This window comes from Hemitrygon akajei, chromosome 24 (genome assembly GCF_048418815.1).
Source record: "Hemitrygon akajei chromosome 24, sHemAka1.3, whole genome shotgun sequence".
NCBI lineage: Eukaryota > Metazoa > Chordata > Chondrichthyes > Myliobatiformes > Dasyatidae > Hemitrygon > Hemitrygon akajei.
Genome location: NC_133147.1, coordinates 7,368,228 through 7,393,714, shown reverse-complemented (window position 1 = coordinate 7,393,714; position 25,487 = coordinate 7,368,228). Strand labels below are relative to the sequence as shown.

Here is a 25,487-nt window from a genome sequence, read left to right as displayed (position 1 = left end):
CTTCCCCATCCCCGACCCTCTCCCCCCACCTTCCCCATCCCCGACCCTCTCCCCCCACCTTCCCCATCCCCGACCCTCTCCCCCCACCTTCCCCATCCCCGACCCTCTCCCCCCACCTTCCCCATCCCCGAACCTCTCCCCCCAAGCAACCCCCATCCCCGACCCTCTCCGCCCACCTTCCCCATCCCCGACCCTCTCCGCCCACCTTCCCCATCCCCGACCCTCTCCGCCCACCTTCCCCATCCCCGACCCTCTCCGCCCACCTTCCCCATCCCCGACCCTCTCCGCCCACCTTCCCCATCCCCGACCCTCTCCGCCCACCTTCCCCATCCCCGACCCTCTCCCCCACCTTCCCCATCCCCGAACCTCTCCCCCCACCTTCCCCATCCCCGAACCTCTCCCCCCACCTTCCCCATCCCCGAACCTCTCCCCCCACCTTCCCCATCCCCGACCCTCTCCGCCCACCTTCCCCATCCCCGACCCTCTCCCCCCACCTTCCCCATCCCCGACCCTCTCCCCCCACCTTCCCCATCCCCGAACCTCTCCCCCCAAGCAACCCCCATCCCCGACCCTCTCCGCCCACCTTCCCCATCCCCGACCCTCTCCGCCCACCTTCCCCATCCCCGAACCTCTCCCCCCACCTTCCCCATCCCCGACCCTCTCCCCCCACCTTCCCCATCCCCGACCCTCTCCCCCCACCTTCCCCATCCCCGACCCTCTCCCCCCACCTTCCCCATCCCCGACCCTCTCCCCCCACCTTCCCCATCCCCGAACCTCTCCCCCCACCTTCCCCATCCCCGACCCTCTCCCCCCACCTTCCCCATCCCCGACCCTCTCCCCCCCACCTTCCCCATCCCCGAACCTCTCCCCCCAAGCAACCCCCATCCCCGACCCTCTCCGCCCACCTTCCCCATCCCCGACCCTCTCCCCCAACCCCCATCCCCGACCCTCCCCCAACCTTCCCCATCCCCGACCCTCTCCCCCCACCTTCCCCATCCCCGACCCTCTCCCCCCACCTTCCCCATCCCCGAACCTCTCCCCCCAAGCAACCCCCATCCCCGACCCTCTCCGCCCACCTTCCCCATCCCCGACCCTCTCCGCCCACCTTCCCCATCCCCGAACCTCTCCCCCCACCTTCCCCATCCCCGACCCTCTCCCCCCACCTTCCCCATCCCCGACCCTCTCCCCCCACCTTCCCCATCCCCGACCCTCTCCCCCCACCTTCCCCATCCCCGACCCTCTCCCCCCACCTTCCCCATCCCCGACCCTCTCCCCCCACCTTCCCCATCCCCGAACCTCTCCCCCCAAGCAACCCCCATCCCCGACCCTCTCCGCCCACCTTCCCCATCCCCGACCCTCTCCGCCCACCTTCCCCATCCCCGACCCTCTCCGCCCACCTTCCCCATCCCCGACCCTCTCCGCCCACCTTCCCCATCCCCGACCCTCTCCGCCCACCTTCCCCATCCCCGACCCTCTCCGCTCACCTTCCCCATCCCCGACCCTCTCCCCCCACCTTCCCCATCCCCGAACCTCTCCCCCCACCTTCCCCATCCCCGACCCTCTCCGCCCACCTTCCCCATCCCCGACCCTCTCCCCCCACCTTCCCCATCCCCGACCCTCTCCCCCCCACCTTCCCCATCCCCGAACCTCTCCCCTCAAGCAACCCCCATCCCCGACCCTCTCCGCCCACCTTCCCCATCCCCGACCCTCTCCCCCAACCCCCATCCCCGACCCTCCCCCAACCTTCCCCATCCCCGACCCTCTCCCCCCACCTTCCCCATCCCCGACCCTCTCCCCCCACCTTCCCCATCCCCGAACCTCTCCCCCCAAGCAACCCCCATCCCCGACCCTCTCCGCCCACCTTCCCCATCCCCGACCCTCTCCGCCCACCTTCCCCATCCCCGACCCTCTCCGCCCACCTTCCCCATCCCCGACCCTCTCCGCCCACCTTCCCCATCCCCGACCCTCTCCGCCCACCTTCCCCATCCCCGACCCTCTCCCCCCACCTTCCCCATCCCCGAACCTCTCCCCCCACCTTCCCCATCCCCGAACCTCTCCCCCCACCTTCCCCATCCCCGACCCTCTCCCCCCAAGCAACCCCCATCCCCGACCCTCTCCCCCCAAGCAACCCCCATCCCCGACCCTCTCCCCCTCACCCACACCCCCATCCCCGACTTGCAGCAGGGTAGTGGAAGGAAGGAGCGCCTTGAGCCCTCTTTGGTAGGGATGTATCTCTACCCTGCCACCCACAGTAGTATTTTCATTAGTGTTATCATAATGTCGCAGGATGTTCAAGAGTCTGACAGCCTGGTGCTGTGATTGGTGGAAGTAGCTGTTACCCAGCCTTGTTCTTATACAAGGTTACCTTCTGCTTAATGGTAGGATAGGAGGCCAAAGGGATTGTGTGACCCTCGGGAGGAGTACTTGACAATGCGGAGGGATCTGCAAACGTAGCACTTCTGGTGTATGTCCTGGGAAGGGGTGGGAGAGGAGAGAGATCCCAATGATTCAGCAGTTCTTGCAGTCCATTGCAGGGACACGTGGTCAATTCCCATACAGACGGTGAATCAGCTGGTCAGGACACTCTCGATGGTGCTTTGGTAGAAAGGGGACAGGGAGCCTCACCCACCTCGTGTCTCCTGAGGAAGTGGGTGTGCTGCTGTGCCGGCTTTCTTGGCTAAACAGCATGTTGAGGGACCCAGTGAGATCATCCACAGCGTGCACTCCAAGAAACTTTGTGCTGCTGACTCCGTGGAGGAGCCGTTACAAAACCTTTGCTATCTCAGCTCCCTTGTTAAGGTCAATGAAGTATTTGGTAACAGTTGAAGCTTAAGTTATTTAAATCGAAGAGCTGAGGGGTAAGTGATGCACGAGCAATTAAATTGCAGGGGACCTTGTTGAAATGTGTGCTTCACTATTTGCCCCTGGTGAGGTTCCAGAGGACGGGAGGGTGCCTGATGTTGTTCCGTTGTTCAGGAAGGGCTGGTGTGTGCCTGGCAATGGGGACTAGCGGGGGTATGCTGTGTTCAGCACGGAGCAGTTGGGCCGAAAGGCCTGTGTCTGTGCTTTGACTCTATTATACACCCAACCAGTTAGTCAGATAGAGCAGAAACAAATGGAACAAAAGCTTTGGTCAGACCACATTTGAAATAATGTGAGTGGTTTTGGGCCCCTTATCAAAGAAAGGAGCCAGCTTTGGTTCATTAAGGTCGTTGTAGCTGGGGTTGGTAATGGGGACAAGCTCCCACTATCTATTAAGTGCTCCAAATAACATGCATCTCAAACAGCCTCTGACAGCCATGTCCAGCTCTGGGCCTTCACATATAGCTTAACTACAAAGCTCGGTCAAACCATTTCTACTGACAGAAGGGTACTAGTACCTCTAAACCAGTTGCTTAGACAGATGGGTCTTGTCAGCTGTGCTTAACAGCTTATCTGGGAGAAAGAAAACTGATCTCAAACCATCACTGCTCTGCAGCTATACCCACTCAGGGGGAAGGCTTTGGGAATTTACCCCAAGGGAAAAATCTGGAGCTGGAGTCCCTAAGGCAGTCCTATGTTGAGTTCAGGATTGACTGGTAACTCCTGCGACACTGCCAAGTTGTATCGGTCTCTGCTGTTCCATTAGATTCATCAGCTGCATGGGCAATATTTTGCTCTCCATATTGTACTGCCCTAGCTTGACCCTGACCAATGGAGGCCTCAGATTTAAGAAAGAATGTGCTGACATTGGAGAGGGTCCAGAAAAGATTCACAGGAATGATTCTGAGAATGAAAGGGTTAACATGTGAAGAGTGATTGATGGCTCTGGGCTGGTACTTGCCGGAGTTTAGAAGAATGGGGGTGGGAGGGTTCTCATTGAAACATCGAATATTGAAAGACTTGCATAGAGTGGATGTGAAGGGGATGTATGCCATACTGGTGGAGTCCAAGGCACAGCCTCGGAATAGAAGGATGGCTCTTTAGAACAGAGATGGGGAAGAATTTCTTTAGCCAGAGTGTGATGAGTCTGTGGAAATCATTGCCTCAGGCAGTTCTGGAGCCAAATCGTGCAGCACATTTAAAGCAGAAGTTGATAGCTTGATTAATAAGAGCATCAATGATTATAGGGAGAAGGTAGGAGAACGGGATTGACGGGGATAATAAACCAGCCATGATGGAATGGCCTAATTCTACTCCTGTGTCTTGTGGTAAGAGTCAGATACATTAGGGACATTTAAGAGACCCTGACATGTGCGTAATAGAAAAATGGAGGACTAGAAGTTTAGCACATCCTGTACCTGCTATAGTGTTCTGGGGAGTAGTCTTCATTCAGAGGACACTGAGGGCTGAGAACTGTCTAATAAGGCAGCAGAAGGACAATCTCTCTTTATTTAAAGAAGGTCTTGTAGATATTAGCTTTTCAGTTTTGCATCTAAGTCTCTAGGGTGAGAGCTGTGAAGGGCTTGATGGGAATGGATATTTTTGTACTGTGTAGGCAGCTGGTATAAACGTTGGGCTGTAGGACAGTGTCTGGTCATAATGAGCATTGCTGGCTTGGGGAGACAAGGTTAGTTATCTCCAAGGGCTTGCAGTTGCTCTGTTTAGAACCTGTTTTGGCAGGATGGTGGCTAGGAATTCTTTATAACTGCTGTCTCAGTAATTCAGTAAGTAAATTACCAATTTTCTTGGAGGTAAAGGTGATTTGCTTGAAATTATGTGGCTTCAGAAAGATTTTTCGACTGTCCATATTGATGATAAGCAAATATAAATTCTAAACAAAAAATAAAACCACAGAAGCTGAGGTTTTTAAAATTAAATGAAAAATACTGTAGTCATTCACAGGTCCTGGGGCATCTGTGGAAAGAGCAAGAGTTAATGATCCTGTCTGAACTGGGAAAGGGAAACAAGTTAGTTTCAGTTGCTGAGAATGTAGAAGGAGTTGAACAAGAGAATAAACTCAGCGTGAAGCTAATTAAATATGGTGCTTATTCTGAGTACAAGTAGTTCTGCAGATGCTGGAAATACCAGAGCAACACACACAAAATGCTGCTGAAACTCAGCAGGTCAGGCAGTATCTATGAAGAGGAAGAACCAGTCAATGTTTCATATCAAGTCTGGAAAGGAAGGAGAAGATACAAGATTAAGAAGGTGGTAGATGGGGGAAAGTGCCACTAATAACCCTAATGTGAAGTACTGTTTGGAGTGTGTTGAGTAGTTTGAACCACATGGGAAAACAGCAGACTTCCTTTTCTCTGTAGTTAGGCTTCATTTCCTGGTAGAAAATTGCTAATTTCCTCATGAATGTAGGCAGGAAAATGTGATCTGTTTAGAGTTTGTGAATGAGGGATATTTGATCTAGTATTGTATTGGAATAAGTGAAGTGGAAATGAAAAAGGTATTGCAGTCTCAGCAGATCAGGCAGCATCTTGGAAGGAAATGAGTGCTGTTTCAGGTCCAGGGCCTCTTGTCAGAACTGGGAAAAGAGCAAAACTGAGCCATAATTACTGGTTTTTGATCAGAAATGGCTGCTTCTCATACAGGGAGTGGGTTTTGATCCTGAGTGTTGCAGGCAGGATCGATCTGATTGTAATGGAGAATTAAAGTGGCAGGTGCCTGGAAGCCCAGCGTTCACAAAATGGGCGTCTCTATACGGGACAAACCAGATGCAGATTGCAAATTTTCCACTGAACTATTAAAGTGCCGGGGTTAGGACTCAATGTATTTAAGTAAACTACTTAAGAACTTTTTAAAAGCTATTATTAATGCTTTTTGAGAGGGTGATTTTAGATGCATATCATATTTTTACTGAGTTAAGTATTGTATGTAATTAGTTTTGCTACAATAAGTGTATGGGACATTGGAAAAAAATGTTGAATTTCCTCATGGGGATGAATAAAGTATCTATCTATCTATCAATGTCAAAGCTGAATATAGCTTGGAAGAAGGGCATGTGAATTGCTCTTCACCTGGAAAGTGTCTGAATACTTGGATGGTGAAAGGGGAGAAGATGAAATGGCAGGTGTTGCATTTCCTGTGTCTATACAGGAGATGGTTGGTGTGTGGAAGAGCGGATCGACAAAGGGAGCAATCCCCTCAAAATGCAAAAAGAAATATTAGTTTGGAGTTGGCAAAAATTGTGAAGTAAAGAGAAATTAAGTGATTAAGAAGTTTAAACTGCCCATTTATGATCTTTTGTTGATTTGTAGGTTTGCAGTGTTTTTATTTCTTATGATTGAGATCTTTAATCTGATGTGATGGTGTGCTGTGTCCCAAACTGTTCAGTAAACTATGCTAGCTGCTCTGGTGATTTATAAGTTCAGCCCATGTTACTTACTGATGCGTTTAACAGGGAGTTTGAATAGGTTCTTCATTTTCTCGGCAAGAGTATATAATGTTTCTGCAGATTTGGGTGAAGTGCAGCTGCCTCTAAGCCTTTGCCATCACTTTGATGCTTTCGGGTAAATGAACACACACCACAAGTTACTGCAAAACCTTATCAATAACTTGATCAAATGACAATAGTTAAATGTTCTCATGTGCGCCAGATAGAGCCGATAGGGACTCAGTTCCCTGAAATAGGATTCAGCTGGGATTACTGCTGACTGCCATCCATTGACCCTGACGAAAGAATGTGTATAAAAGGAGTCAGCTGAATTACATGTGACCATCTCCTCAACTGTATAGTGGTGTAGCTTTGCAGATGTGTCGATGGATTGACTGGAAAATTGCCATTTTTACTCGTCTGTGTAAATGTAGTGACAGTTTTGAAGTAGAGTACTAATTAATTTACTAGGCATACAGCTAGATGCTGTGATTTATTGACCCAGAGATCAGAGTTTCAATCCTATCTTTGGCAGCAGTGGAATAAAAATTCCAATTATTCAATATTTTTTTTTAAATCTGTTTTTTTTTTAAAAGGGGCTGTATTGCTGAAATTCATATCAGTTTCCTTGTTCTGAGGGGAAGGAGATCGTTCTTTAATCTGGTCTGTACGTAACCTCAGACCCAGAATTGTAGTCCATTCCTCATTGCCTCAGTTTGAGATGGCCACTAGGAACCATGGGAACGTATTGCTGTGATACCATCAGGAGAGCGGATGACACCGACACCTGCACAATTTATGTGCATTTTGTTCAAACTCTGCGACTTGAATATGATTTCTGATCTGGGTCTTTAGATGTTCTCAAGCTTGGAAGATTAGAAAACCAGTTTCAAGGAGTTCTTTATCAAAGTCCTGGAAAGTCTAAAAGTCTGAGGCTTCAAACATTAGGAGTGCAGAGCAAGAGAAGAGTTGTTGTAGTGGTCAGTGGGAAGCCTCCAAAAGTGAAATTTTAAAAGTACAAAGCTTGTATGTGCCCATCAGAATAAAAGGCAAGCTTAAGAAATTTAGGGAACTTTGGTTTTCGAGAAGTATTGAAGCCCTGGTTTGAAAGTGAGTCCATTGGTTGTGGGAACTCTTCAGCGATGGGGCAAGTGAGTGGTTACCCCTTTGGTTCAAGTGCTCACAGTTGGGAGGTAGTAACTGTTTTGAACCTGACAGTGTGAGTCTTGAGGGTCCCGTACCACCTTTCTGACGGCAGCAGTGAGAAGAGAGCATGACACCATGATTTGGGTTGTAGTGGAGAGCCAAGAACACTCAAAGCTTACAGCAGGATCTGGAGCAGCTGGAAAAATATGCTGAAAATGGCAGGTGGAAGGAATTTAATGCAGACAAGTCTGAAGTGTTGTACTTTGGCAGAGCCAACCAGGGTAGCTCTTACATGGTGAACAGTAGGACACTGAAGAGTGCAGTACAGCAAAGGGATCTGGGAATACAGGTCCAGGTATCATCGAAAGTGGCATCACAGATTTAAAAAAAGTAGAGGAAAGCTTTTGGCACATTGGCCTTCAAAAATCAAAGTATTGATTGAGTACAGGAGATGGATATTATGTTGAAGTTAAATAAAACATTGGTAAGGCCTAATTTGGAATATTGTGTGCAGTTTTGGACATCTACCTACAGGAAAGGTATAAATAAGGTTGAAGAAGTACAGAGGAAACTTGAATGTTGCTGAGACTGGAGGACTTGAATTAAAGGAAAGATTGTATAGGTTAGGACTGTATTCTTTAGAATGTAGAAGATTGAGGGAAGATTTGATAGAGGTATACCAAGTTATGAGGGGTATAGGTAGGGTAAATGCAAACAGGTTTTTTCCACTGAGGTTGGGTAGGACTAGGTCATGGGTTAAGGATGAAAGGTGAAACGTTTAAGAGAAGCATGGATTCTCCATCTTTGCAGCATATGGAGTAGGCCGCGTTTCTAGCGGCTCTCTCTCTTTTAATATATTTTATATCCCACCAACAGATCCCTTTTAGTTCTAATGACTTACTACTTCTACTGAAGGATTTTACGACTTAATTACAACGGCCGAAAAAAGTCGTTCTGGTATTGAATTAAGAAGCGGCAAGACTTTCCCCGAAATGGAGCAAACGGAACAAACCAAGAAAACAGAGGAACCTGTTATACTAGCGGGAATATTTTCTTCAATACAAGATATGAAGTTGGAATTTGGATCGCTAATATTAAAATTGATAAGCTGACCAGTTCAAACGGGAAGCTCAAAAAAGCTATTTCTACGATTCAAGACTCGCTGGAAAACTTGGATTCTCAACTTCAAACACTTCAGCAGACTACAACCCGAATCGAAAGTGAGCATGATTTATTCAAGCAAACTATTAAAGATCAAGGAATGAAGATATCTTCAATGGAAAAGAAAATCAATGAAATTACCTCGGAACTATCTAAAATGAAGAAAAGAATGGTTGATTTAGATAGTAGAGGGCGTCGGAGGAATCTGCGTATTCTGGGACTGCCTGAAAATACTGACGCTGGCGATCTGTTAAAATTCTTTTCAGATATGCTGTATTCACTTTTCAATGGGACTCTCGAAGCTAGCCCCTTAATCGACAGAACTCACAGAATTCCATTCTCTCAGCGTTCAGCCAAATTGCATCCTTGAGCAGTTGTACTTTCTTTGCATTATTATACGACTAAAGAAGCTATTCTCGAGAAACCAGAAAAAAACGGAAATTACTCTTTAATTCAACACACATTCGTATAGTTGAAGATTATCCCCCCCGAAATCTTTGCCGAAAGAAAGAAATATCGAGAAGTTATGAGTGAAATGTATAAATTAGATTTAAATCCCTCCCTTCGCTTTCCAGCAAAGCTGATAATTTTTCCTGAAAAATCTCAACCATTGAGAATCTACTCTCAGGAGGGATGGGAGTATATTAAAAACTTTAAAGTTAAGCCTACTGAATAAAATATTAAAGTTACATTGATTATTCAATAGCTACTTTTGAAGTATTTGCTGTATGAGTTGTTTATGGAGCTTTTGAGTTAAGTACATGTTATACCTTTTCACTCTCTGGTATGGGACGTGGTCGAATTAATTTTTTTTACCTTATTAATAATTAATACATATATAACTGTTTTGTAGGGAACCTTTATAGTATTGTACTTTAGTGGTCCGTGTAGGACCTGTTGTATATTAATCTTTTTATTTTTTTATTTGTTTCAATACTTATAGTTTTAGGTCCGTTATATACATATATTCATTTATTTTTATTTTTCGAGAGGAAGAATATTCTTTGTAACATTTGCTCGGATTTATTCTTTCTTTTGAATGTGTTTAAGCTACTTTAGCTGATTCTAAGATGGCCGTTGTTGATTATGTTTTTATTAATGTTAGACACAACATTATAGTAGTTGAATTCTGTTTGTGCCTTTTATTATGGCTATTTTCCGTGGGATTTTTGCTTTTTTTTATATATGGAGCTGCAAGTTGGAGAACAGGGTCAAAGGATTAGTTAGCATGGGACCAGCCTATTGGTTCCTTCCTTTCTATCTATTGGGCAGGGGGAGGGGTCTATTAGAGTAGGGTTTTTTTTTGATTGGGCAGTTCTTTTGATGGATTTCTCTTTCGTAAATGAGTCACTCTGGTTGTACCCGCGCCTTTTGCTTTAATCTGTACTTGCGTAACATTTCTTTTATATAATATTAAACTCAATTTTAAACATAGATGTTAATAAAATTAATATAATATCTTGGAATTGGAACGGTGTCAATCATCCCATTAAGCGTAAAAAGAATTTTAAGAAATTAAAAACACTTAATGCTGATATTATTTTTGCGCAAGAAAATCATATACGAAAACAGGATAGGGATAGATTTTTTCGCTTTTGGAAAGGGCCACTTTTTCACTCACTGTCGGAGGCGTTTTATATTTCTTAGTCCCAAAACCCCTTTTGTACACCTGAATACTACTACTGATTTGATTGGAAGATATTTAATTGTTACTGGTTTATTATGCGAGCAAAAGGTAGCTCTGGTGTGTGTATACGCACCTAATGTAGATAATTCTGATTTTTTTAAGAAACTTTTTTCAGAGTTATCGAATCTCAATGAATATAAGCTAATCATGGGTGGTGACTTTAACTGTTGCTTAAATCCGGCGATTGACAGGTCATCAACCAATCCGTCGCTTCCTAATAAAGCGGCAGCTTGTATTAACTCTTTTTTATTAGAATATGGCCTTGTCGATATTTGGAGATATAAACACCCCAATGATAAAGATTTCTCCTTTTTTTTCCACACGTCCATCACAAATATTCCCGAATTGATTACTTTTTTTTAGATACATGTCTGTTAAACTCCGTTGTTGAATGTGCGTATGACATCATCACGCTCTCAGATCACGCGCCTTTAAAGTTAACCCTTAAGCTCCCGGATAGATTTTTGGAAAATCTCAATGGAGATTGAACCCCGTTTTGTTACAGGATCCAGCTTTTGTTAATTTTATTAAGGAGCAAATTTCTATATTTTTTGAATTTAATACAACTGAAGGAATGTCAAATCTGGTTATATGGGACACCTTGAAATCTTTTCTTAGGGGACAGATAATCTTATATTCAGCAGCCTTGAGAAAGAAAACTAAAGCGGAATTGTCCGTGCTTATTAATAAAATTAAACAGATAAAGCGTATTCAGTTAAACCTACTGAAGACCTATATAAAGAAAGGGTCGAGCTTCAATCACAGTATGATTTACTTCTGACCTTTCCCATTGAACAGCAACTTTTTAAATCTAAAAGTTTATTTTATATACATGGGGAAAAATCTGCTAAACTTTTAGCGGGTCAATTAAAGGCTGGGATGGTCAGAAGACAGATTTTAAAAATTCGCCGACCAGATAGAACAGAAACTTTAGATCCTTAAGAAATTAATAAGATATTTATGGACTTTTATTTTAATCTTCATAAATCTGAATTCTCTGATAGTAATATTACTATGAATAGATTTTTGCAAAGGTTAAACATACCTCAAATTTTGATTCAAGATGTTGATATGTTAGATGCACCTATTAAACAAGAGGAGATAGCCAAGGCTATATCCTCTATGCAGTTAGGCAAAGCTCCGGGACCTGATGGTTATACGGTAGAGTTTTATAAGACCTTTCACGAAACGCTTATACCACATCTTCATCAAACGTTCACTGATTCTACATCTTCTGGGAACCTTCCTAAAACTTTTTATGAAGCACTAATTTCATTGATTCCAAAAAAAGGGAAAGACCCACTGGAATGTGTATCCTATAGAACTATTTCTTTACTGAATGTAGATTTTAAAATCCTCTCTAGGATTCTAGCAAATAGGCTTGAGAGTATCTTGCCTAATGTTATCTCAAACGATCAAACAGGATTTATTAAAAATAGGTACTCACATTTTAATATTTGAAGATTATTAAATATCATTTATTCTCCCTCAATCAAAGAATCTGAATGTATTGTATCTTTGGATGCAGAGAAAGCCTTTGATAGGGTGGAGTGGCCTTATCTCTTTCAGGTTTTGAAGAGGTTTAATTTTGGTCCAGGATTTATCTCCTGGATTAAATTGATTTATCATGCCCCGGTAGCTGCAGTTTTCACTAATAACCAAAAGTCTCCTTATTTTAGATTATATAGGTACCCGTCAGGGCTGTCCCCTTAGCCCTTTATTATTTAATTTGGCTTTAGAACCACTTGCTATTGCTCTTTGGGATTCTAATTCTGTGCAGGGTATTAGGAGAGGGGATAAATTACATAAAGTTTCATTATACACGGATGATTTATTAGTTTACATTTCAAATCCTAAGAAATCTATTCCTTCTATGTTATCTATATGGAATTTGGTACTTTTTCTGGATATAAACTTAATTTACATAAAAGTGAATTTTTCCTATTAATAATTATTTTGATTATTATGATCAGATACCTTTTAATATTGCCAAAAACCATTTTACTTACCTTGGTATCAAAATCACAAAAAATTTTAAAGACCTATATAGGTATAATTTCTTTAGTTGAATATACTCAACAGGCGCTTTCCAAATGGTCACCTATGTCGATGTCATTGATAGGTCGAATAAATGCTATAAAAATGGTTATTCTACTGAAATTTTAATATATATTTCAAGCAGTTCCCTCTTTTGTTCCAAAAACATTCTTTGATAAAATAGACTCTCTGATTTTGTCTTATGTTTGGAATAATAAAAGCTCTAGAGTGAATAAAGTTTTATTGCAAAAATCAAAAAAAGATGGAGGACTGGCTTTACCAAACTTTAGATTTTATTATTGGGCAATTAATATTCGCTATATTACTTTTTGGATTTATGATATAGACGATCAAAATCGCCCTTCATGGTTACAGCTGGAGGAAAATTCAGTAGTGGGATTTTCGTTAGCTTTATTAGGAGCTCCTCTTCCTTTTTTGCTCTCCAGAATAGGTAAACAAGCTCTTAACCCTATTGTTAAACATACTTTATAAATTTGGTTTCAATTTCGTAGATTTTATGAATTAAATGATTTTTTACTTTCTAGCAATATTTATTCTAATTTCTTTTTTAAACCATCAACTTTGGATAAGGCTTTTCTAACATGGAAAATTAAGGGAATAAAAGCTTTTCTAGATTTGTTTTTACAAGACTGTTTAATGTCTTTTTCACAGTTAATGGATAAATATGATATCTCCAATACACATTTTTTCAGGTATTTACAGGTTAGGAATTTCTTATGTGATTTTTTACCAAATTACCCCTTGATCTGCTCTTCAAATTGGCTTATGTTATTTTTCAGTTTAAACCTTTTCAAAAACGATTAATAGCTATCATTTATAAACAGTTAATGAATGCTCGCACATCGCCTAATGATAGGGTTCAACACTCCTGGGAAGTAGAACTTCAACATTCACTCTCAGATAACCAATGGAGTAAAATTTATTATTTAGTTAATAATTCATCTATCTGCGCACGCCATATTTTAATTCAGTTTAAGACAGTACATAGGGCCCATATGTCCAAAGATAAATTGGCGCATATTTTTCCTAATATATGCCCTATTTGTGATAGATGTAATGCAGAAGTAGCTACTCTAACCCATATGTTTTGGTCATGTGTGTTTAAATAATTTTTGGAGGGATGTGTTTGGAATATCATCTAAAGTTATAGATATGGATGTTCAACCTAATCCACTTACAGCAACTTTTGGGATTTTCCCAGAGGAAGCAAGCAAAGTGTCTGCCTCCGCCCAACATGTGATAGCTTTTTCAACTTTACTGGCTAGGAGAGCTATTTTGCTACACTGGAAAGAATCTAACTCACCCACTGTTTTCTATTGGCTGTCCTCCATCATGTCATGTTTAAGCTTGGAGAAAATTAGAAGCCGGACATTTGATACATCTTTTGATTTTTGAACAAGTCTGGCGACCCTTTATTCAATATTTTCACATGATTTAATTTATCTTTATTTATTTTTCTTTATTCTCTTTGGAGAATATCCTTGTCCATGAAGGTTCGGAGATGACTGGAAGGATGTGTTTTTTCTCTCTGTCTTTTTTAAGTTTATCCTCATTTGGACTGCCCAATCTTTCTTTTTCTTTTTTTTTTCTTTCTCTTTTGTTTTAGTTTAGTTGGGTTTTTCTTTCTCTATCAAAAAATTTCCAATTTTTTTTATGATTGCTATGAGGAGTTGTAATTTCTCTCTGACCATTGTATATATATATATATAACAGCATAATATATTACCTATTTGAGTTTGATATTATATGCTTTTTGTCTTTAATATTGCTGTTTATATGTCTTATATTATCTACTTGTTAAACCTCTTTCAATTTGTATTTGTATATTCTTTATTTGAAAATCAATAAAAATGATTGAAAAATAAAATGAAAGAGTAGCATGAAGGGTAACTTCATTAGAGTATTAAAGGAGCTGACACTGCAAGTGGTGCATGCAAGCTCGATTTAAGTTTGGACAGGTATATGGACGGTAGAAATTTGGAGGGCTATGTTGGTATAGCTGTCCGCCTGCTGCCCCCCCCCCCCCCCCCAACCAATAAATGGTTGTTTAAAGCCATCTCTCCTTCATTCCTTTGGCCACATGTTCCTGTGGAAAATCTTTCTGTCTCTGTATTCCATGATATTTAACACAGAAAGCAAAACTGAAATTGCAAACTATAAACAGAAAATGCTGGACAAAGGCTCTTTGACCTGAAATAATCATTGTGGCCTGACCTTGTGAGTATTTTCAGCCTTTTCTGTTTATATTTTAGCTCTTCAACTGCAATTTCTATTTTCCTGTTTAGTCCTCAAGTTGCTACTTTTGTGGTCCAGTTTTATATTTTTCCTTGTAATCTATGTGCGGGAGCACATCTCTCTTACCTTTGTCATTGAAGAAGAGTCTCAGCCTGACCTGCTGAGTTCCTCCAGCATTTTGTTTGTGTTGCTTTGGAATTCCAGCATCTGCAGACTTTCTTGTGTTTATGATTTGCATCGCACTAATATGCTTTTTCAACCTTCACAAGAATTAGGTAATTTAAGATATTGTAACTATCTCTCAGATGTCATCAGTAATCTGCATTGACCTTGTTTCATGTAGCACCGTGGTCTTGATAAACATTGTATCGTTTTTACTGTGTACTGTTCCAGCAGTTATGGTTGAAATGACAATAAAAAGTGACTTGACTAATACTCTTCGCTTGCAGGTGATGTTGGAAATTATTATTATGGACAGGGTCACCCAATGAAACCACATAGAATTCGAATGACCCATAACCTGTTGCTGAATTATGGCTTATACAGAAAAATGGAAATCTATGTGAGTACAGTTAATTAAAATTTGTTTTTTTTTTGTGGCTGTGTAGCTTTGTTCTGTATTTTATCTGGTGTAATCATGGATCCTGCACAAGTAATTTAGAGTGGGTATATTCATTCTGCCTGAATGCAGTCTTTATCAGGTGCCAGGCAACAGTGAGAGCTCAGTTATGAAAGCTTAAAATTGAGCAATATGTCCATGTAAAAATAAATTAGAATCTGCCTTAAACTGATGTGTCTGACATGCCTTTCAAGAAGTACCTATGATGTCATTTTCTTGAAATCCCAGTCAAAAAGTTTCTTTTTTGTTTATGTGTATGTGTGTATGTATAGTTATATTTATTTCTCAAAACATCACGCTGTTAGTGTTATTAAGATTTAAGTCCAATTGATTATTTGAAGGTTGAGTAAATGTCAGTCTTCTAAACTAATCACATTTATTTTTGGTATAACTATTTAAGAAATGCCAGTTGCAACAAGTAAGATTAATTAACAGAGTAGCACTTTCTAAACTACTGATTAACCATATTGTACCATGTGTGTAAATGGAACGTTAACATTAGCCACTAAAGCTGCTGTTTTCTGACAGTTTTCCTGAAAAGAGGTCACTGCTTATGAGTCCAGAGTTCTGCTAAGCATTCAGAGGGAGCAATGCTGATCTGTGTGGATGTTATACCTCTGACAATTAGACATCAGCTGTATAGTTGGTAATGTTTTTCTATGCCATGGTTAAATAATCAAATCTAACTTTCAAGGAAGATTTAAGTATAGAATATGCACTACAGCAGTGTACAGTGAGGTACAAAGATTAACTGACCCATTAAGCTGGTCCTAATCAACTGGTCTGGAACGTGCTTTGCTCTAATTATGAGCTTTCTGAGGTAAATATCTGTGTGCAGTTTTCTCCTTTGATTGTCATCACCTATGAAAATGTGATACAGACCACTCTCTCGTGCAGATGCTGATTTTTCAAGATTGGTACATCTTCCCTTATGCTTTTTAACGTGATAAAGTTTAGATAGTGATTCCAAATCATTTGGGGGGGGGGGGGGGGCATTGAATAGTGAACAGTTGGGTAGTGTCTTCCACACTGTTGGAAGAGTGAAGTAAAAGTAGCAATTTGTGCATCTAGTCCCAAAACAGAAATGAGATGAGTGTCCAGGTAATGTGTTGTAGTCTTGATCGGTGACTAAATAATGTCACTTGCTTTTGGAAGTTGTTTGAATTTTTTTTATATCTGCCTGAAGGATCATCACATTAAAGGATACTGTCCTCTTCCTCAGTGGAGTGGTAGAGGTGGACACAATTACCGCAATTGGGTACTTGGGTGGGTAGGAATGGGTTAGAGCAGGTGTTCCCAACATTTTTTTTATGCCATGGAATAATGCCATTAATCAAGGGGTTGTGAACCTCTATTTAGAGTACAGGTAAATGGGTCTCCATGAGTCTGGTAACTTGATCAGTATGGGACAAGTTCAATCAAGGGGCCTGTTATCCCTGCTGTGAAGCTGACTATCAATGCAAATGTGGAGAGCTAATGACACATCACAAATCCAGAAGCTGTGTGAGAGAAACGTTGAAAGTTATTGGGGAACAAAGCTGTTATTTCACATGAAAAGCAGCAGTGATTGCAATACTGTTATTAGATATCCAGTTTCACCCAAAAGCTATTGACACATCAGGTTAACCTAATTAAATGTTTATTGCGTGTTTTAAAGTATAAACAATGTCAATAATTGACTGGGTGGAAAATAGTTTAATTTATAACTAGGCTAATGAAACAGACAGAGCTACACAACATTGGCTAAGACCAGCTATACTACACAGTGATGGACGATGAGAAACAGCAGAACAAGCTTCTCTATATCTTCATTAACATTAGCATTGTTGATCATGCCAATGCCTACAGCCTGAACAAACTATACAAAGACCCAATCGGGCAGAGCCCGGAACCCCTCTCCCACAATGCATCGAGTATATTCACCCTTTCCCTCCATCAATAGTATGTCTTAAGGGCACATTGTAGAAAAGTAGCTTCTTCAGAAGCACTCATCATAGCCACTGGCAGTGTGGAGGCCAAGTCATTGGGTATATTTAAGGCGTCAAGGGTTGTGGGGAGAAGGCAGGAGAGAGAATAAGGTCATAAGGCATAGGAGCAGAATTTGGCCATTCGGTCCATTGAGTTTGCTCCGCCATTCCATCATGGCTGAATCACTATTCCTCTCAACCTTTCTCCTGTCTTCTCCCTGTAACCTTTGACGCTTTTCTAATCAAGAACCTATCATCTGCCACTTTAAATATACCCAATGACTTAGCCTCCACAGCTGTCTGTGGCAATGATTTCTAAAGATTCACTACCCTCTGATGAAAGGAATTCCTCCGCATCCGTTCTAAATGGAGATCCCTCCATTTTGAGGCTGTGCCTTTGGGTCCTGATTCCCCACATCCACTCTATCTAGGCCTCTCAATATTGGGATAAGTTTCAATGAGTTCCCCCCACCTCCATTCTTCTAAACTCCAGCTAGTACAGGCCCAGAGCCATCAAATATGTGCTAAACCTTTGATTCCCAAAAACGTTCTCATGAATCTCTAGCAACACACACAAAATGCTAGTGGAACGCAGCAGGCCAGGCAGCATCTATAGGAAGAAGTATAGTCGACGTTTCGGACCGAGACCCTTCGTCAGGACTAACTGAAAGAAGAGATAGTGAGAGATTTGAAAGGGGGAGGGGAAGATCCAAAAGGATAGAAGACAGGAGGGGGAGGGACCGAGGAATTTCGGCCCAATACGTCGACTGTTCTTCCTATAGATGCTGCCTGTCCTGCTGTGTTCCACCAGCATTTTGAGTGTGTTGCTTGAATTCCCAGCATCTGCAGATTTCCTCGTGTTTGCGCTCATGAATCTTTTCTGGGCTCCAATGCTGCTGTTAGCAAAGCAGCTCAGAACTGCTCATAATTCTCCGTGTGCGTTTGGACCAGTGCATTATAAAGCCTCAGCATTACATCCTTGCTCTTATATTTTAATCCTCTCGAAGTGAATGTTGCATTTCACTTGCCTTCCTTGCCACTGACTCAAACTGTAAGTTAACCTTTAGGGAATCCTGCATGAAGATTTTCAAGTTCCTTGGTGCCTCTGATTTTTGAATTTTCCCATTTAGAAGATAGAATGGGGTTGAGAGGAATTGTGAATCAGCCATGATAGAATGCTGGATCAGACCCAATGGCGTGATTCCACTCCTACCTTCCAAATGCACATTTGCAACCATTTGGTGCAATGTCACCCTCAGGTTCCAGTTAGTCCTGATTTGGACCTACAGCTCTGAAGGCACAGTGAGGTGACTAACGCAAACCTTTTTGGCCTTTGGATTCTTGATGGCGGTTTGAAATGGATACAAATGAGTTTGTCCAAGAACTCCATAGGCTTTTGGAAATTGTATAGGACCTTAGGAAATTTAAGATGGGCTTTCTTTTGGAAGTTCTTGAAAATGACTTTTCAAATGTACTGAAGGGACTATTATTCATAAATAGAAGTAACTCAATATTTTTCTGAGTGAAGTTGGAATTGTGTGGGTGTTGGAGCATACAGAAATTAAGAATCTTGGAGACAGTGCAGCCCAGCAGGTCGTTGGTGATTAACAAAGGATATGTGTAGGATTGACTCTATTTCACAGCTCTTGGTCTATAGCTCTGTAGTTGTTTGAACACTCAGTTTCTGATCTCCGGTATTTTCCTCAAGTTCTTTTTCTTGCATAATTAGATTGACATGTTAGACTTCTCTGCAAAGGGATTTGGTCCTATCCAGATACACAAGATGTCTCATTTCTGTATGCCTCAGTTAGATTTTCCCACAGTTTGCTCTATTGAAATGAAGATGAGTCAACCTCTCCTCAACTTTGATTTCTTGCACTTCCATATGCTTATTTGTTTTGCAAAGTAGAACTGTATATGGTATATCTTCCCATTCCGCATCTCACTCTGGGCTCCTATATACCTGCTTAGTTATCGTAGTGTACTGTGCAAACATCTTCAGCACGTGTAAAAAAAAAAACTAAAGCAAAGATGCTTTTAAAAATAATAAAGTGAATAATTTCTAAATATCAAAAAATTTACTATGAAGCATGGTAAAGTGTAAAAAAAAACTAAATCAAATCAATATTTGGTGTGACCATCCTTTGCCTTTAAAACTGCATCAGTTCTGTCATGCAATCGGCTAGTAGGTTGTTCCAAGCATTTTGGAGAACATTCTACAGTTAGTCTGCAGACGTTGGCTGTCTTGCTTCTGTCTCTCCAGGTAGTATCAGGTAGCCTCACTGATGTTGATATCAGGCCTCCGTGGAGGCCTTACCATCCACTGCAGGATTCCTTTTTCCGAAGATAATTCTTTATCGCCTTGGCCGTGTGGTTGGTCATTATCCTGCTGCAGAATGAATTTGGGACTGATCAGATGCCTCCCTAATGGTATTGCAAGACAGATGAGAATCTACTTGTACTTCTCAGCTTTTGAGTGTTCCATTAATTCTGACCAGATTACCAACTCCGTTTGTAGAAATACAGCCCCAAACCTGCAGGGAACCTCTGCCATGCTTCACTGTTGGGTGCAGATACTCATCCATGTAGCGCTTTCCAGCTGTTCTACAGACAAACCACCTCCTGTTTGAGCCAAAAATTTCACATTTTGACTCGTCAGTGCTGAGCATTAGACCCAGTCCTTGTGTTTCGGTGTATAGGTGAGTCTGTTGGCTTTGCTTCCACTTCAAAGCAATGGCTTTTTGGAAGTGACTCTTCCATAGAGAGCACTTTGGACAAGACTTCTGGACTGTAGAGGGCTGTACTTGGATTCTAGTGGTTTCTTTCTGAGTTCAGAGCTGATGGCAATGCTAGACTTCTGATTTCATGGAGACTTCAGTTTGATACATCTCATCTGCTGCACTATTTCCATGGCTGACCACTGCATTTCTGGTCTTCAGCCTTGCCCTTTTCTTTGTGCTTCTTCAGAAAAACTTCGGTGGTACATCTTGAAGCTCCTGCCTGCCGTTAATTTACAGCTTGGAAGAAACACTGCTGGTGCAGGCTGACTACCTTGTGTCTTGTTCTGTGCTTACTCTTGCTGTGGTGTAAGCGTTAATGGTTTGCAGGTTAACCTCACCTTTTAGTTTGAGTTTCCTTCGCCCAACTTGATTCATTCTTCTCTCGTTTCTGTTCAGTAAATCAGTTTAGTTCATTCATTAAATTATGCCATTGATCATTAACATCCTATTATCCTTGTTTAATCATGCACTGGGTTATACATCTACAAACTAATCAAGTCTTCATTTGTAAAGTGGTCTATTGATACTTTAATGAAATAGAAAAATGCTTCTAACGTAATATTTTGGAAAATGAATGCTTGGAAATCTAAAATTTGCTTTTTTCTACTGACACACTAATACAAAAGACCAAAAAAAACAGAACAAAATTTATATAAAAATCTAGGATGCACATCCCAGTAGCTTAAGGGATCAGTGACCAAAGCAGTCCCATCCCATCAGCTTAGTCAGTGACCAAAGAAACCCCATCCCAGCATCTGAAGGGGTAGATGACCGAAGCCCCATCCCAGTAGTTTAAGGGGTTGATGACTGAGGTCCCATCCCAGTAGCTTAAGGTGTTGATGACTGAGGTCCCATCCCAGTAGCTTAAGGTGTTGATGACTGAGGTCCCATCCCAGTAGCTTAAGGTGTTGATGACTGAGGTCCCATCCCAGTAGCTTAAGGTGTTCATGACTGAGGTCCCATCCCAGTAGCTTAAGGTGTTGATGACTGAGGTCCCATCCCAGCAGCTTAAGGTGTTCATGACTGAGGTCCCATCCCAGTAGCTTAAGGTGTTGATGACTGAGGTCCCATCCCAGTAGCTTAAGGTGTTGATGACTGAGGTCCCATCCCAGTAGCTTAAGGTGTTGATGACTGAGGTCCCATCCCAGTAGCTTAAGGTGTTCATGACTGAGGTCCCATCCCAGCAGCTTAAGGTGTTCATGACTGAGGTCCCATCCCAGCAGCTTAAGGTGTTGATGACTGAGGTCCCATCCCAGTAGCTTAAGGTGTTGATGACTGAGGTCCCATCCCAGTAGCTTAAGGTGTTGATGACTGAGGTCCCATCCCAGTAGCTTAAGGTGTTGATGACTGAGGTCCCATCCCAGTAGCTTAAGGTGTTGATGACTGAGGTCCCATCCCAGTAGCTTAAGGTGTTGATGACTGAGGTCCCATCCCAGTAGCTTAAGGGGTTGATGACTCAGGTCCCATTCCAGCAGCATCCCAGTAGATTAAGGGGTTGATGACTGAGGCAGTATCCCAGTAGCTTAAGGTGTTGATGACGGAAGCCCCATCCCAGCAGCTTCACAGTAGATTAAGGGGTGTCTATATTCCTGTACACTTTTCCTGTTCGTTATGAATTCCTTTGCCAGTTTTTGCCTGTCCAAATGCGTTGCTTTGCACTAGTCTACATACTGATTTCTCATGCTTTAAATATGACCAATAAAGCCCTCCATATTTTAACTGTTGCATTCCTATCAATCCAATAGGTTTAAATTGTAATTGAATTATAAAGCTTTCCATTTCTATTCTTCCCAAGCGCCCACACAAAGCATCAGCTGAAGAGATGACAAAGTACCACAGTGACGACTACATTAAGTTCCTGAGGTCCATTCGTCCAGACAACATGTCTGAGTACAGCAAGCAGATGCAAAGATGTACGTTGGTATTTCTTTGTCTCGTTCAGCTTTAGGACTTTTACATTGAAGTGGTGTAAGGAAACATTGTAATTATCATCTTTCCATTTACTGGTGAAAAAATACAGTATTTTTTAATCTCTCATACTGGGAGCTCAAAAACAAAACTCAGCAGTTTCAAGCCATGTCACCTTTAGTACCTTTTCTATATTGCATTCTATCTGATATGAAGTAATTACTGATCTTATCCTGCATCAGATCAACTTTTATATATCACTTTAAAGTTCCAAGTAAATTTATTAAAGTACATATGCCACCATATACAACCCTGAGATTTATTTTCCTGCGGGCATCCTCAGCAAGTCCACAGAACAGTAACTAACAGTTTTGTCAATTTATTTGCATATAAGATTGAATTAAAATCTTCATTATTCACATAGCAACAAAATTCAAGGCTTCTCGAATTTTAGAAGGTAACATCGTTGTAAAAATACGCTTTTTTTCCCCTCAGTCGTTTTTTATGCACAGTTGCATTTTATTTGCAGTGAAAGAGTGGTCATCTTAGTGTTCTTTGAAGTTACCCAATGAGGTTTGTAATGAACATTAATACAAATGCCAAGATTGCTAAAGGGTTGCACAAAAACATCTGTGTTAGCCATTTTCCCTCTTTGAGAGTGCTGAATCTTAGCGTTTGTTTCCAGGCCTTTGTGTTGTGCCTTGAGAGTGATTTGTTCAACAGGCAGTTCACAATCTTACCTTCACTTAGAAATTGATATGGTTATAATGGAATTTAACTGGCAATGAAGATGGGAAATATTTGATTTTTCTCCAGGTTGTGGATCAAATCAGCTTGTATACCTGAGTTAGTTATAGTAAACTGTTGACCAGTTTTGGCAGGATAAACAAAGCAACGGCCAAGCCGATAGAATAGTAACCAATGGGAATGTCTCTAGGTATTTCGTCCAGTCATGTTTAGCGCTTGATGTTGCTATAAATCTGAATGTTTTCCTGTTGTGAAACTATTCTAAAGTGTGTTTTTCTGTTAGTCAACGTGGGTGAGGATTGCCCAGTATTTGACGGGCTGTTTGAGTTCTGCCAGCTGTCGACTGGAGGTTCAGTTGGTAAGTGATACTGTATAAGTGTACAGTATAGCTAAGCACGTCCATATAGATCTTTCATCTCAGTCCTTTGCCGTATTCATTTCTTCCTCTCTGATACTTGTGCAATTTTCCACTCAGATCCAGCTGTTCAATTATCCTTGGCTTCTCCATAGAGTGAATAGCAGCTTCTGTATTCTAGCCACTCTAGTTAACAAAAAGAAGTATTTCCTCTGACTGTTTTGTATTTATGGATCTCAAGTTTTCATCCTTCTACAGGTGGAAATGTTTGTACAACCAAGCATAAAAACCAGACAAGATGTTCCCATTCTGACTGGTAACCCCTCAGTTCACTTTATCCAGCCTATTCAACAACCACCTCAGTACCGTCACACTTTCAATATTTTGACACTTTTATCTTTATTATGAGGTGTTGTTCAGAAAACTTCTAACACCGCTGCTTCCCAACTGTTCTTCTGCAATAAACTTGCATTTATTGCAGACCTATTTCCGTCTTCCTGTTAATTAACCATTATATTGTTATCACTATAAATTGAGACTAAATATAGATTCTGTTGAGTTGAGTAGGGAAGCTAATGCTTTTCTCAGTTTCCTGTACCAGTTCTTTAGGTAAATGTATTAAGTGCTTGCCAGTGTCCTGTTCTGTAAATCAAAGCTCCTTTCTGACTTCTTTTCACAACCCCCCCACCCCAGCAATTAGAAACATAGAAAACATACAGCACAATACAGGCCCTTCGGCCCATGAAGTTGTGCCGGACATGTCCCTACCTTAGAAATAACTAGGCTTACCCATAGCCCTCTATTTTTCTAAGCTCCATCCACCTATCCAAAAGTCTCTTAAAAGACCCTATAATATCCGCCTCCACCACTGTTGCTGGCAGCCCATTCCACACGCTTACCACTCTGCATAAAAAAAACTTACCCCTGACATCTCCTCTGTACCTACTCCCAAGCACCTTAAACCTGTACCCTCTTGTGGCAGCCATTTCAGCCCTGGGAAAAAGCCTCTGACTATCCACACAATCAACGCCTCCCATCATCTTATACACATCTAGCAGGTCACCTGTCCTCTGTCGCTCCAAGGAAAAAAGGCGGAGTTCTCTCAACCTGTCTTCCTTCATCAATGTGTTTAGTCACATCCTCAAAAAATTCAATCAGGCTCATAAGGCACGACCTGCCCTTGACAAAGCCATGCTGACTGCTCCTAATCATATTATACCTCTCCAAATGTTCATAAATCCTGCCTTTCAGGATTTTCTCCATCAACTGAAGTAAGATTCACTGGTCTATAATTTCCTGGGTTGTCTCTACTCCCTTTATTGAATAAGGGAACAACATCCGCAACCCTCCAAACCTCCAGAACTTCTCCCGTCCCCATTGATAATGCAAAGATCATCGCCAGATAATCTTCTAGATCTCTGACATTACCTGCTCTCTGAACCTTTCGTAAGCTTTTCTTCTTGACTAGATTTACTACAGCCTTTGTACACCATGGTTCCTGTACCCTACTATAACTTCCCTGTCTCATTGGAACGTACCTATGCAGAACTCCACACAAATATCCCCTGAACATTTGCCACATTTCTTTGGTATCTTTTCCTGAGAACATCTGTTCCCAATTTAAGCTTCCAAGTTCCTGCCTGATAGCCTCATAATTCCCCTTACTCCAATTAAGCGCTTTTCTAACTTGTGTGTTCCTGTCAATTAGTAAAGGGAACTCTGGCCAATTCAGTTTTCATTTCCACTGCGATTAATTGGAAAACCCTAAAAATCTGGAGCAACTTTTGATTATTTTGGACTAACTATTGCTCTACCTTGTGTCTATACTGGTTTCAAGTGCATTGTAATGTAACAATATGTCATCAATATATATGCCCTCATCATAGAATCATAGAAAAGTACAGCACAAACAGGCTCTTCAGCCCATCTAGTCCATGTCGTACCATTTAAACTGCCTTTCCCATCAACCTGCACCCTGACCATAGCCCGCCATACTACTACCAAACTTCTCTTAAATCTTGAAATTCGTGTGTTATCCTATCTAATGCATGAACTACTGTTATAATTGTCATTGGTAAGGTGTATATGTTAATATACTCTGGGTATTGTGAATTTCTTCAGCTGGAGCTGTTAAACTGAACAAGCAGCAAACTGATATTGCTGTCAATTGGGCTGGTGGACTTCATCATGCGAAGAAATCCGAAGCATCAGGCTTCTGTTATGTGAATGACATTGTCCTGGCTATTCTTGAATTACTAAAGTAAGTATAATTGGAACTCTGTTACATCATGTGTTGTGTTAAGTCCAAAAGCTTTTCTCTGCCGTTTGTCCTCTTGTTGCATCTGCTCCCACTTTCTGTTACAATCAGAAATGAAACCCTGAGCCCAGAATTAGCACAAAATAGGAATCGGTCCCTCTGCTTTACGTGTGCACGGTACAAGTGGGCCTTCATGACACCAGACCGGTTTTTAAGGAGCAAAGTTTTTTATTCAAACCACTTCAGTTTAATATTATCTTCTG

At 41.9% G+C, this 25,487-nt stretch overlaps 1 protein-coding gene across 1 annotated transcript in view; it reads left to right on the top strand.

The window, feature by feature from the left end:
- The window catches only part of hdac1 (histone deacetylase 1), a 51,418-nt gene that overhangs the window by 8,873 nt on the left and 17,058 nt on the right, over positions 1–25,487 (top strand). The window contains exons 2-5 of the mRNA XM_073028267.1: positions 15,041–15,153; positions 21,753–21,870; positions 22,896–22,970; positions 25,089–25,227. Of these exons, the coding sequence (XP_072884368.1) occupies positions 15,041–15,153; positions 21,753–21,870; positions 22,896–22,970; positions 25,089–25,227 (445 nt within the window). The remainder of the gene's footprint in view (positions 1–15,040; positions 15,154–21,752; positions 21,871–22,895; positions 22,971–25,088; positions 25,228–25,487) is intronic.